The sequence below is a fragment of the Dreissena polymorpha genome, chromosome 2 (assembly GCF_020536995.1).
Source record: "Dreissena polymorpha isolate Duluth1 chromosome 2, UMN_Dpol_1.0, whole genome shotgun sequence".
In the NCBI taxonomy this organism is placed as follows: Eukaryota; Metazoa; Mollusca; class Bivalvia; order Myida; family Dreissenidae; genus Dreissena; species Dreissena polymorpha.
Window position 1 is genome coordinate 52,347,035 of NC_068356.1, and position 13,567 is coordinate 52,360,601.

At 35.1% G+C, this 13,567-nt stretch overlaps 2 protein-coding genes across 2 annotated transcripts in view; one reads left to right on the plus strand and one right to left on the minus strand.

Moving 5' to 3' along the window:
* LOC127867050 (uncharacterized) overlaps window positions 1–13,567 on the plus strand; it is a 448,603-nt gene that overhangs the window by 135,344 nt on the left and 299,692 nt on the right. The window lies entirely within an intron of this gene.
* LOC127869740 (uncharacterized) lies at window positions 10,005–10,620 on the minus strand. The gene is made up of 2 exons (XM_052412398.1): window positions 10,465–10,620; window positions 10,005–10,355 (listed from the first exon to the last, which is right to left on the minus strand). Exons 1-2 carry the CDS (start codon window positions 10,618–10,620, stop codon window positions 10,005–10,007), a joined length of 507 nt encoding a protein of 168 aa, XP_052268358.1.

Consider the following 13,567-nt stretch of genomic DNA (forward strand, 5'->3'; position numbering starts at 1 on the left):
TACATCATTCATATAAATATAGTGTGTATTTCATAATTGTGTTCTTAAATTTGTATTTTCATTGATACTCTATTGTATATATAATATCATTTTATCGTTACATTTTTGGTTCCCTATTGTCAATTTTACATTTCATTAATTTCATAAAATGGATATTGTTATTAACATTTCATTTTTTATATTGTTCTCTAATTATTTCAAGTTATTATTTAAATACAATGGCAACTCTTCTAGTAATTTATACATTTCCCTCCCTTTAGATCACCATCAACTGCATCACATATAATACTTTTTAAATACTTTTCCCAAATTAAGAAAAATCCATAGACGCACTAAAAAGTTACTATTTACCCACATGTTAAATAATCCTAACATTTCATTTTCAAGCTTAATTTTTGCTATAGACTACTTCGACATAAATATACTCTATCTTCAAATGCTCGACCATCTACTTTATGAAATCCACCCCCTAAATTTTCAAATCTGCCAAACAATTATTTTAAGGTTCGGTTCAAAATCCCAAATATCCATAATAGCCCACAAAAGATTTCTTCAATCAAAATTTCTACCTCCCCCCTTATCCAATTTTTCCATTACAGACATCTTAAATGCAGATCTTAAACAAATCAATAAATTAATGACTCAACATTTTCGCCTTTACAAACAATCCCTTAAATGCCAATCGATCCCTATAGATTTTGACAACACATATTGTCGAGTTTGTCATACTTCGCTGAAAAATTGTCGTCCAAAATTCAAAAAACTTGATCCTCTTGTTCATTTATTCTTAAGTCGAACCCCTTGTTGCCATACACCCCATCATATCTTCTGCTCCTATGACACTATACAAAACGGATTCAAAATTTGTAAATTATGTCTCCATGCTGTAAAATGTTTCAACTGGAAACTAATAACTCAGTATATGTTGGAACCCAAATGAACATACTAAACATAAAAATGTATAACTAAATGTGACTATTAAAGTCACCTATGCTAAACATTAACTTACAAACTTTTCAATTGTATAAATAATACTTGATAATTCTTTTGTTTTCCAACAAATACTAACATGTATATAGACTGCTTTGTCATTATTGTGCATATCAATTACGTTGTACTTGATCTTTGTCTTATTGATGTTTCAAATAATGATCTAAGTATTAATTCTCTAATATAGTTTATTTGAAACCCTGTTTATATTTGTTGTTTTGTTATAGACACTTCAGGCGGAGTGTATATTTAAAGTTGTTGTATTTTCATTTACGATTAATGCCTAGTGTGTTTACGAATTCTTTTCCTATTATCTATATATTACATCTATTACGATTGTTGTTAAATATGGTAAATTCATGTATGCATGCTTTAATATTTTACAGTTAAATGTTCTGGGATTGTTTAAACAGCAGTTAAATTTAAACAGCCCATATATTAGAATAGGAATTCTAATTAAAAAGAAGGAGGGGAAGATGTAATCCAATTAAAATCGCAATCTTATGAAATATTTGTAATATTTAAATTTTCACTTTAACTTATTTAATAATTTTAATTAATCATAATTAATAAAGTTTTAATTAATTTCAATTAACAAAATTTTAAAATAATTATTGCATATTGTTTAAAATAACTAATGCATATTGTTTAAAATAACTATTGCATATTGTTTAGAATAACTATTGTACATTGTTAGAAATACTTAAGGAATTGCGCAGTTCATAAGCCCAGTTTTCACAAAACCACACCGGAATACTTTTTGTGCCAGGTGAGCTACAAACTCTATCATATTGATGTACAATAAGAAAACAGCTTACTAAGCTAACAAAGAATAGCACATTCCAATCTAAATTGTTTACCAAATCAAGAACGCAAACGTAAGCAATAGAAACTTCTGGAAAGTTCCATGACCAAGGGTTAACAACTTTGACCCGAACAAATATAAAAAAGTAGGTGAATCAGCGTACCACGTGAGACCACATAGGATCACGTGAGAAACGTATTAGGAAAAGCCTGATCAGGTTTCAGAAAGTTGCATCTGGAAGAATATTTAAGAAAACACTGCGGGGGACTCACCACAGTGTTTTCTCGGATATTACAGGTGAGCTGTTGATACTTATTTATTTTCAAACCTAAATTATTGTTTGCTGCAAATAAATATATTCATACTTAAATTATTGTTTACTGCTTTAATTTGTTTCACCTACATTCAATGTGGAGTATTTAGGAAAGTTGATTGACTGCGCAATATCCAAATAAATATATATTGTGTATTAATGATAATTGCTATTTTATAAGTATCATATTAGTAAAACAAATAGTACTGTCTTCTCATAAATAAATAATTTCTTTATTTTATGATTTAACAAAATAATGTTAATGCCTGAAAACTGTTAGTGAAATTGAACAATATTCTGTGTGATTTATTAATATATATTAAGAATCAATATCGTTGCATATGTACGTATATATATCATAAATGATATTTATGCATGCAAATGTTTATCTTGTTTAATAAATTAACACAGTGTTTTCTCGGATATTACAGAGAATAAAATGGGCTGTTTACACTGTCGACTTCTTTGATTATTTACATCTATTATGGATTATAGAATATTAGCGCTTAACGCTAATTTGCATAAAATGAAGAATGGTAACATTTAATACTAACTGAAAATGAAACACTACAAATACAACATCCACTAAGACCGTAATGGACAGAATAATTAACTGTTAAGAACCAAATAATGTATCGTACGTAAATAAAGATCCCGTTACCGATTACACTAGATAGAAATAATGGAAACTTCAAGGATATTGAAATAGAAAGTAAAAGCACGTACGATAAAAACTTTACTTTTGTTTTTCTTCATTTAATGTGGTACAATATGGTCAAAATATATATCATTTTAAAGCTTAAGACGGATAGAATAACATTAACACATTTTTGACATTCAATATTTGTTCGCTTTATTCATAGTTTGGTTTAAAACCAATACATTTTTACACTAATTTACAAAATCTCAATCTAAAATTAAGAAGGATATGCACTACCTTATGTTGAATAAATACAAAGCTATATACATATACAAGGTCAAGTTAGCAACATTTCACAGATCATTTTTGTCATAAAACAACAAATGAGTTTTTATTCAACTGCCTTTTTTGGATAAATTTCCTAAACGTAGTTCTAAAAACCCCGGCATGGTGGATAATAAGAGTCACCTTTCTATTTCTATAAAGGAATATAATAAATTGGCAAACCGATTGATTTTATATTTCGATTCCTTCTACCAATTTTGAAAGCGTGGCATCGCTGTGCTCCGTAGAAAAACGTGCAAAACAAATCGGTCGAAACCACGTGCAGTGGTGAGAAAACCGGGTATGTGTATACACATACCTGAGAAAACACATACGTATTTTGACAGTTGGGTGGCAACTAGTAAAACAACTATTAACATTAATCAGCAAGAGATCGCACTAAATAACAGAAATGACCACGTAAAGATATCATCACTTACCCTATTTCAAATATTTTCCAGCTGAAAATTAGCTCCCACACGTCTTTTTTAGTTTATTTGTATTGTTTTTCTGCAGCCGAAGTGCATCTCACAGAATATCCATCCAACTTCCGTTGTTTTCACTTTAATTATTAAAAACTCCGTTTAAAAGAATTATTTCTACTTTAAGATTGTTAAAGCGATGAATTATTATATATCATATATAGAAAAGTATACCGTGATGAATTGAACGGAGTTACGTATCGATCTTTCTGTCAGTCTGTAAGCGTACTATTTTATGCGCAATAATATAATACATTTGATTCGACAACGATTGTAAACATTTGTGAAATGCTTCTTACATAGTTATTCTTTTGAGTGTTTATGAGGTCTGATCGTGCAGTTTGCAAACATCAACGGAATGATTACAATCCAATGCATTTGTCATCGTCAACCGTTTGGAATGTCAATTAGGCGATGAGTGAGTTTTTATCATGTTTCTTTCTATTTGAGTAATTTAAAAATGGCTGCCACCATGGTTATGAAATGACATGTATTCGAGTTTTGATATTTCTAGATATGTAAACTTTTTTTACTATGTAAGCGTAACTTGCCCTCGTCAATGTTGATATTAATCACTAGTTATATAATTTTCCGCCGAAATACGTCGAATAAATATGATTCAGATTTTTGAAAATAATGTATATTTTATTGTTAAAATCGCTTTGTATTTTGATTGATTTTGTGGATGTTATGATACGTTGATGTTCAAAATTGGTAGCAGTTTGAAGAAAAAACATCCTTTAAAGCATATATGTATACATTTTCAATGTGGCACTCTTCCTTTAGTCAAATTTGAGTTCAATGCTAGGGGTCCCACATTTTTCAAAATGAAGCCTCTACATGAACCTCAATGACAAACCCTGAAATTGGTAATGACTTTGGTAATTTATTAACCTTATATTATAGCAACATTATATCAATCTTTATCATATCTCATGTAAGATATGCTTGGTATGCAGTGTTGGTTATTAAAGCTGGCCTAAGATATTATATCATCGTTTATTCCTTGGCATCTGCAGTTTATCACTGGTCTATTGTGAACGGTAATGAAAACATTCCTGTCGCTTTAAATGGAGTTATATGGTATAAAGGCTGTCATTTTATCATATGGTAAATGAAATAAATTACTTTTGATTTGATTTACTTGAAATATGATAATCAGCCTTACATTACAAATGCAGACATCATCTGCCTTTTGTCAGAGTGTTGGCGTTGCAGTGTTCATGAATTCTCAAATTACATGCTTGACGTATTGAATTTCAATTAAAATGATCATCATTGTCAACCTCAAAACATACTGTTGGGATCTGATGTCTTGACCTACAGATAAACTTTTAACAAAATATACCCCCTGTGAACTTGTATCCATACTTGACCAGTACTATCATGGTGTACGACTGTATTTGGTGACACCTGAGCTAGCGGTGACAAATGAACCAGTTGTACTACTGAAGTCGTAGTGGCCATTCATCATTTATGAAAGCCAATTAAAATATTATGTACTTGAATATTTAAAATTCAATTTTATTATTGGCATCCTTTTGTTAGCCTTGTTGGATAGAGGTGGATTACCAACTATAGATGAGCCTCATACAATTATTCATATGATGCTTCTCTCATGAATTTATGGTTCATAAAATACAAAAAAATAAATAACGAGATGTTAATGTTCTTATTTGACACATGATAACGTTGAGTTTCACGCTTCAGTTTTTGCTCAGGAATACTGGCCACAACAAGTCATCAGGTTTACAGCTAATTATGCAGCCACTCAAGGATTGATCAATAATACACCCCACAGCTCTATACAAATTAAAAAGAACAAAACTTAGATAATGGGGACATAAATCAATGATTACAACTGCTACATCCAACTGAACCATGTCTGGAATGCAAAACTCCTGTTGGTTAAGTTATTCAGACTATAGTTTGTTTCATAATGTTTTGTACTGACTTGTTAGCTTTCTGATACAGTGGGCAGACAGACAGGCTAGATGAATGGCTATGGCTCAGATACAAATCTGTCATTTATATTTTATTGCAATTAATTGTAGATTGTCATCAGCCTATCAAAAAATCTTAATTGCTCATTATTATACATTCTTTTTAGGAAATAAGCTTACACCTGCACATTTTTAATACATGTTTACAGTTTATAATGCTCTTTAATATTACATTCTTATAAACATAATTATAACGCAGTTTGAGTCGATCCTCATTTATATGTTATGATTTTTGTATAAGTAGATGTTGTAAAAAAACTAACAGGTGGATTGAAATGAACGAATGTACATTTAATTTTTGTAGTTTTTATTTCTTAAAAGTAACTGTATACATCAATCATTATATAAATTGGTAATTGTATGCATTCTCATGGGTTGAATGCATGATTTATTTTTAATTAAATTGAAAGCTTGTATTTTATTAGGTTAAATTTCATTTTATTTTTAGTAGCAAATCAGTTAAGGCAATCAGTACATTTTTGTCACAATAAGCACATATTTAATGTTTTTATAAGAATTGCCATCTTATTAATTTTTTAGTATCAAGATACTGTGAAACCATTTATTTTCGACAGCACAAAATTTCGTCATTTTTATAAAAATGACGATTTCGTCAGCACTTAAATTCGCCGATTTCTGATTTTGAATTTAAATAAAATGCGTCAGTCAATATCCGATTTGTGTGTAATACATATTCGCGATCAATCGCAGTTGCGAAAATTCGTGGTACGAATGCGGGAACACACTTGAGAATCACTGCAGGAGGTGGAGCCTGTTTGTCACATGCCAATTAATTAGTCTTTTGTTATCAAGGAACAGTAATGGACCCTCTTAGTGTATACCATTCACACGTTCATTGTTATGATTAGCGGACAAGTGGGATCGAATAACCGTTAACGAGTGTTTGTAACAACGAAGACAATTACCAATTACCAATTATAGTCTTATTATATTATTATAATTGCCATACTGATAACAATCGTATGGGTATGTGTTCTAGTTGGTATGATTTTTATTAAAATGCTGTCAATACCGTTTTAAAACTGTTTGTGTTATACGAAAGAGGTTCCAGTTTGTTAAGTGTTTTTTTTCAAATAAAAAGCTTTTTTATTCTGATATCAACATTAAAATTATAAATTCTATGTGTGTGTTCGTCTTAAAAAGTAAACAACCGGTATATAAATCAATAATGTCGATAATTTAAAAATAAATAAATTGATACATATAAAATGGTAATAAGTGTGGTTAAAGGCAAACAATCAAACAACAAACAGCAATTAAAATATTCTTTATTAATTTGTGATAAATACGCATGTTGATCACACATCGTCATCTTTTCATTTGGTTTATTGTCTTTCATCGGCATTTGCTGCGTGATGGCTAATATGCAACACCCCTGAAAAACACAATGCACCTAATGGGTAATAAAGTTATAAACAATTAGCGCTAATGCATAACCATTCTACATAAACGAAGTCAATGCATTCGATACAGCTGTACTGCACACGCGTTTTAAAGAAGTGTAACGTGTCAGTTAAATACCTTGTGTAATCTACATCCCTTTGTGTCAAAACCGGATTAATCTTGATTACGAAACAGCAGTGAATGTGTGCATGGATTATGTTGGAATTTAATGCCTCATGTCTACGGTAAAATTTTAAAATATTGTTCAACTTAGAGATTGTTTTTGTTCAAACATAGAGCATGATTGTTCGTTAGGATCTTAAATTCGCCGATCGGTCGACTGATGAAATTTATGAAAATTAATGCCTGACGATTAATAATGGTTTCACCGTAATCAAATCAAAATATATTTACTACGTTTATTTTTAAAGGATCCTGTGCCTTTAAGGTTTAAGCTTAAGTGTTTAGGTATTCTCTTTAATTTGGTTGTACATTGTGTTAAAAATAACAGATCATCTTAAAAGGAAATCACACCCGCAGTGGCATTTATAATTGATTAAATACCGGTGTCATTTAAGTGTGAAGTGCATTTTAAATCCAACTTCTAAAAGAATGTATTATAGCTCTGCAGGTGTTTATTTGGCCAGACTGCTTATTATTAATTGGGTGAAAGTGTTTTGTTCTGAAAAAGAACACCTACAGCAAAGATACAACTCACGATGTTTATCATAGAAATTAAAAAATATCAATAGTTATAAATACTAATAATTTATGTGATTGGAAATAATGGAATGATTGAATTATTTTTCCTATTAATAAAAGAACCCCGTATTTTGTATATGTATCCTTCTCAGTGCCACCCTGGGTAGCGAGTCGAGTGGCATTCTGAAGACGTGGCCTAGCCATCTCCATCTTCTCAAAGCGATGGTCTCCGCAATGCTGTTTGCGCCAGCTCTTTTACGCAGTTCCATGTTCGTGATCAAGTTTGGCCAGAAGACTTTCATGATCCGTCGGAGGCCCTTTTTCTGGAAGACTTCCAGTTTTCGCTCGATGGTAGCAGTGGTCTTCCAGCACTCAGACCCATATAGAAGGACGCTCAGCACGTTGCTCGTGAGGATGCGGAGCTTGGTGTGCATGCTAAGACTTGTGGTCCTCCAGATGGGCTTCAGCATTGCGAAGGCTTGGTTGGCGTTGTTGATTCTCGTGTTGATCTCCCTTGCACAGTCTCCATCTGTGGTGACCTTGCTGCCCAGGTAAATGAATTCGTCCACATCTTGCAGAGGCTGGTCATTGATAGTGATTGGGTCGCCCACTCTGGTGTTCTTCCTCATGACCTGAGCCTTCCCAATGTTGACCCTGAGACCTATGGTGCTTGCTGACAGTGCCAACTGTTGTGTCTTCTGCTGGATGTCCTGGTTCCTGCTAGCAAGTAGCCCGATATCGTCGGCGTAGTCCAGGTCATCTAGCAGCGAGGTCAGCGTCCACTGTATTCCTTGCCTCCTCCCCTCTGTGGTACGTCGCATGATCCAGTCAATTGCCATTGAAAAGAGGAGCGGTGAGAGGATACATCCTTGCTTCACCCCAGTTTCCACCTTGAATGGTTCAGTGAGCTGGTTGTTGTGGACGACTCTGCACTCAAAGTTTTCGTACAGGGACCTGATGACGTTGACAAGTTTCTGATGGATGCCATAATGTTGCAGAATCTTCCAGAGGGAGTCCTGTGTAAGCTATCGAAGGCCTTCTCAAAGTCCACAAAAACCACGTAGAGGGATCCATTCCATTCATGGGACTGCTCAAGGATCTGCTTAAGGACGAAGATGTGGTCGATGCAGGACTTGCCTTTCCTAAAGTCAGCCTGTTCCTGGCGAAGGATACTGTCCACTGCTGTTGTGATGCGTTGGAGGATGGTGCGGCTGAAGATCTTACTGGTGAGAGATAGTAAAGTGATGACTCGCCAGTTGTTACAGTTCCCAAGGTCTCCTTTCTTGGGCAGTTTGACAATGGTGCAGGTCTTCAATTCGCTTTGCGCTTCTTCACTGTCCCAAATCTTTTAAAGAATCTGACAAAGAAGCTGCGGCGTCACTGTGTCTTCTGCTTTCAGCATCTCAGGGCACACTCCATCGTCGCCAGGCGCCTTCCCATTCTTCAGCTTACGGATGGCTTCATTGACTTCCGAAACAGTGATGTTGCCGAGGTTGATGTCAAGGTCCTCCTCAGCTTCAGGAATGTCGGCTAGGGTTGGTGGGTCGAGGCGGTTTAGGATGGACTCAAAGTATTGATTCCATCTCTTCAGCTTCTCCTCTTCCACAGTGACATGAGTTCCGTCTTCAGCCCTCACAGGAAGGTCATGTTGCTGGCCGTAGTCGCCTTTCAGCTTCCTGGTGTTCTGGTACACTGTCTTCATGTCATTGTGCTCGGCTGCTGTCTCCGCCTCCTCTGCCAGCATCACTATGTACCTCCTCTTGTCTCTTCTGGCTGATGTCTTCACCACCTTGTCTTTCTCGCTATATTCCTTTAAAATTCTTTCCTTAAGTCTTAGGGATTTGGTGTCCAACAGTTTCTTTTGGATATGTCTTCTTTCTTCTGTATGAGACCACGTTTCTTTTGAGATCCAATCTGTCTTCTTGCTCTTTCTGAAGCCCAGAACTTCCTTTCCTGTCTCTTTCATTACTCTGTTGAAGCCTTCGATGGTCAGTGCTGCATCATCTTCCAAAATACTAAATCTATTCATGAGGGTTAACCTTAACTCTTCTTTCATTTTTGGGTCTTTCAACTTGACAACATCATAGCGTTGGTTCTTGATTTCTCCCGACTGGGCTTTCCTGAGCTTCAAATCACCTTGGCCACCAGAAGACTATGGTCGCTGCCGATGTCTGCATGTCGCATCACAAGCACGTCCTAAAGAGAGTGCCTCCACCGACCGTTGATGATGATGTGGTCGATCTGGTTCTGGGTCCTGCCGTCTGGTGATGTCCATGTTAGTTAGTGCGCGAACAGGGTGCCTCCTATGACCAAGTCGTTCTGTTGAAAAGAAGTTGACTAGTCACTCCCCGTTGACGGTGATCACACCTATTCCATGTCGTCCCATAGTCATCTCTCTGTCTTTGTTGTCGCAGCCAACCTTAGCATTGAAGTCGCCGAGCAATATCAGCACGTCGTATTGGGAGATGTCCTCTAAATCACTTTGAAGGGCGTCATAGAATGCATCCTTGTCCTCTTCTTCCGCATTGTCTATTGGTGCGAAGCCCACAACAACAGACAGCTGGGCGTACTTGGAGTTCATCCTGACGTACAGCAGGCGCTCGTTCACAGGTTTCCACTGTAGCACGGTGTTTGCCTTGCTCTTGCTGATGATAACAGAAAACTCCTTCCCGGTGGTCGTTGTCAGTTCTTCCTGACCAGATGGTTACTCCCATAAGGGTAAGGTTGTATCGGTTCAGCCCACTCACCACTTGCGCTACCTTTCCAGTCTGGTAGAGTGTTCACACATTCCAACATCCAACTCTGATCCATCGCTTTGGCGTGAAGAGTTCCGCTATCGGGGTGGGGACGTCCTTGCAGCTTTGATCCCCATCCTTCATAAGTCCAGTTGCCTGGTCTGCTTCACTCCCGGCGCCGTTTGTTACTTGTTCCCTTGTTGTCGTTTCCGTAGCAAGCATTTTTTCCACAGGGTGGGGTTGCTAGCCCCACGCCCAACCCTCCTCCTTTTTCATTGCGGGCTTGGGACCGTCGTTGGCGGAGTTTGAGTGATATAATCGGCGAATAAAATAATGTAATTTGGGCTAGTGTAATGAAATTCCGCCTAGTGAAACATAATTAATGCTGGTAGAATTAAATTATGTATATAGTGATGCTAATTAAAATCTCAACTCTTTATGATTCCATTCGTATTACTTGGTTGTGTTGTGGATTTTAAAAGAAAGTTTTTTTAAAAACCCGAAGCAATGACAAATTGGCAAAATAATATCATCAGATTTCTTAATCACACAGTGTTGAAACAAAGATCAGGTGAAACAAATTGTATGCAAAATAAGAGAATGAAATTTACAATTAGTCTATGCTTTTTCATACCTTTGAGACATTGCCTGATCCTGTGAATATAAACGTCAGTGGTCCAATAGATTTTGGCATCCTGCCAAGTGCAATTTCGTAGCCCGCATCTCTAACAGCCTGTTATTCCCACCACACCTGCATACTTCCCAAACGCCACAACTCGCTGACCGTTCTTGTCCACCATCTCCTCATAGTCTATCAGACGTACATTCTATAGGATATCACGGCAAATCAGAGTCAATAAATTTCAGGTTGTAACCATAGTCACAATCTGTTCACTGACTGACTCCTTGCATTTTTAATTGACAGAATTTATTAATTCAAATTAACACACCTTATTAAACCTGATCTTTGAACGTTTAAAAAATATGTTTTTTAACTACTCTGCATTTAATTAAATGTATCAAACAAAAAGGACAGTTTTATTTATTTCAATAATTTATATAATATATGTACATGTGATACATTATTATATTTCCGTCACCAGTAGTATGAATCATGAAAATAAATGTAACAGAGTTACTGTTTTTTCAAATAATCAACATATTAAAACATTTCCTACTTTTTCAATGATTGCGTCCAGTATAGGCATGTTGTCTTTCTGTGCCTTGATAGTGTTTGAGAAGAAACAGTAGGTCTTGTCTGGTATCAGGAGATCCTCCGGTATGTTTTTCACGCCAATCACAACCGACGCTTCGGAAATATCTTCCTGGATCGTTGCCCCACGGTCAGAATATTCCTGAAAATAAGAACTATCAATTCAGTGTAAAGCTTTCAAAACAGGTACTGGTACAGAATTTAAGGTTAACAAGAGATATGTTTGTCAGAATTGTGCCGCTTTGAAGCCATATATTTGACCTTTGACCTTGAAGGATGACCTTGACCTTTCACCTATCATGTTCAGCTCCACGAGATGCACATGCATGCCAAATATCAAGTTGCTATCTTCAATAATGCAAAAGTTATTGCAAAACTTTAACCAATGAATGCATAATAAAGTATTAAGCATATTGTTCACAAAAAGAATTCTTCAATGTTAACCGTAGACTTCAAATAATGTCATAATTTAAATGTTATACAGATGAAATGCTTCATGGTCAACAGCAGGGTTAATATAATTTTATTAAAAACCTCAACAATTGCAATCCTTTAATATAATTAGAATGGTAGTTAAACTTAGTTTAAACTTATATTTTTAGTTTGATTGCATCCAAAGTCTGCGGTTCTCATACACTCTTGTGTCCATCCCTTAGGAAAAGCCAGTATGTGGTGTCAAAGAAAAAAGGAAATATGTTCAAAACAACCCATTATTTCTGATTGAAACCAGGACCTCTTGGAGGCAATTAAATTGTGAACACTGTGTTATTTTGTTTTACCACTAAAAAAATTACATCTGAAAATGAATTAAACTGCCAGCCCTACCTGCATATTGTAGGCTCTCCTGTTGGAAGGCTGTACAATGACTTTGGAGCCTTGTTTTACCAAGCTTGCCACCTGGCTAGGAGAGAGGGGAGCACGACGCTCCCAAACATTGATTGTCTCGCGTCGTATCGCAAGTGTTCCTTTGGAACTTATCATGCGCACACACTGGTTGCCATAGGCAACACCTGGCTTGTTCAAATGCTTACATAGTTTTAACGATGGTTGTCGCCACATGATTATTCCTGTGAAATAATAAGAAAAAGCAAACATAAAACAAGTATTTGTTTAATTGAACCTTGTGATTTAATTGGACATTGTGATCTATATTTTTAACCCAAGTTTCTGACTTGAAGTTCTGAAATTATTGCAAAAATGTTCTAAGCAAGTTTCATAAAGATTGAACATACACATGGCCTCTAGAGTGTTCACAATCAAAATGTTAATGACGGATGACACACATTGCACTAAATGCTATCACATAAGCTCACCATGAGCAGATTGGGCTAATGTGCATTAATACGTTTGTTTTACGGTTTGTCAGCATAAATGTCTTTTTTATAAATGAATTAATGGATGAAAGATTAAATAAATGAATTATTTAAATATTAATAACCATCCATTGCATATATCAGTTCATGGTAAGACCACCACCACCGACGGACTTTTGCAATGTCTGGATCCGGGTAATTTAACTTCAACATGTCTTTAAATTAATACGAATAAAGAAGAAAGGTGCAGTTGTTTCATATCATAATGATAAAGTATCCAAGGTGCGGCACAAATTGCCTTTATTTCTTCAAATCAAATTGTCAGCAGGTTTTCTATAATTATAAATTGATATGACAAAACGTGAATAAAATCATATGTGAAAAACTATGGCCAACACATGCGAATGCTGAATGCCTACAGTCGATCTGTTTTAACTGCGTTTCTAAGCCTTCGTCACTGTGACATTTTTATATTGTAAACAAATGACGAAATATTTACACAAACAAACCAATAGTACTCAAAAAATATTTGTTGAAACAACGCATATTTCATAAAAAAGTCGTTAACAAATAATGTACGAAAATTATTGTTTATGTTAAATGCGAAATATATGTATTTGTGCTCACAAATAACATATCCTGC

Bases quoted from the DNA above. Each gene is read 5' to 3' on its own strand.
- LOC127869740 (XM_052412398.1), bottom strand. From the start codon at position 10,620: ATGCTTGCTACGGAAACGACAACAAGGGAACAAGTAACAAACGGCGCC. The intron at 10,356-10,464 runs GTTGGATGTTGG...CCATCTGGTCAG, and splicing joins CGCCAAAGCGATGGATCAGA to GAAGAACTGACAACGACCAC.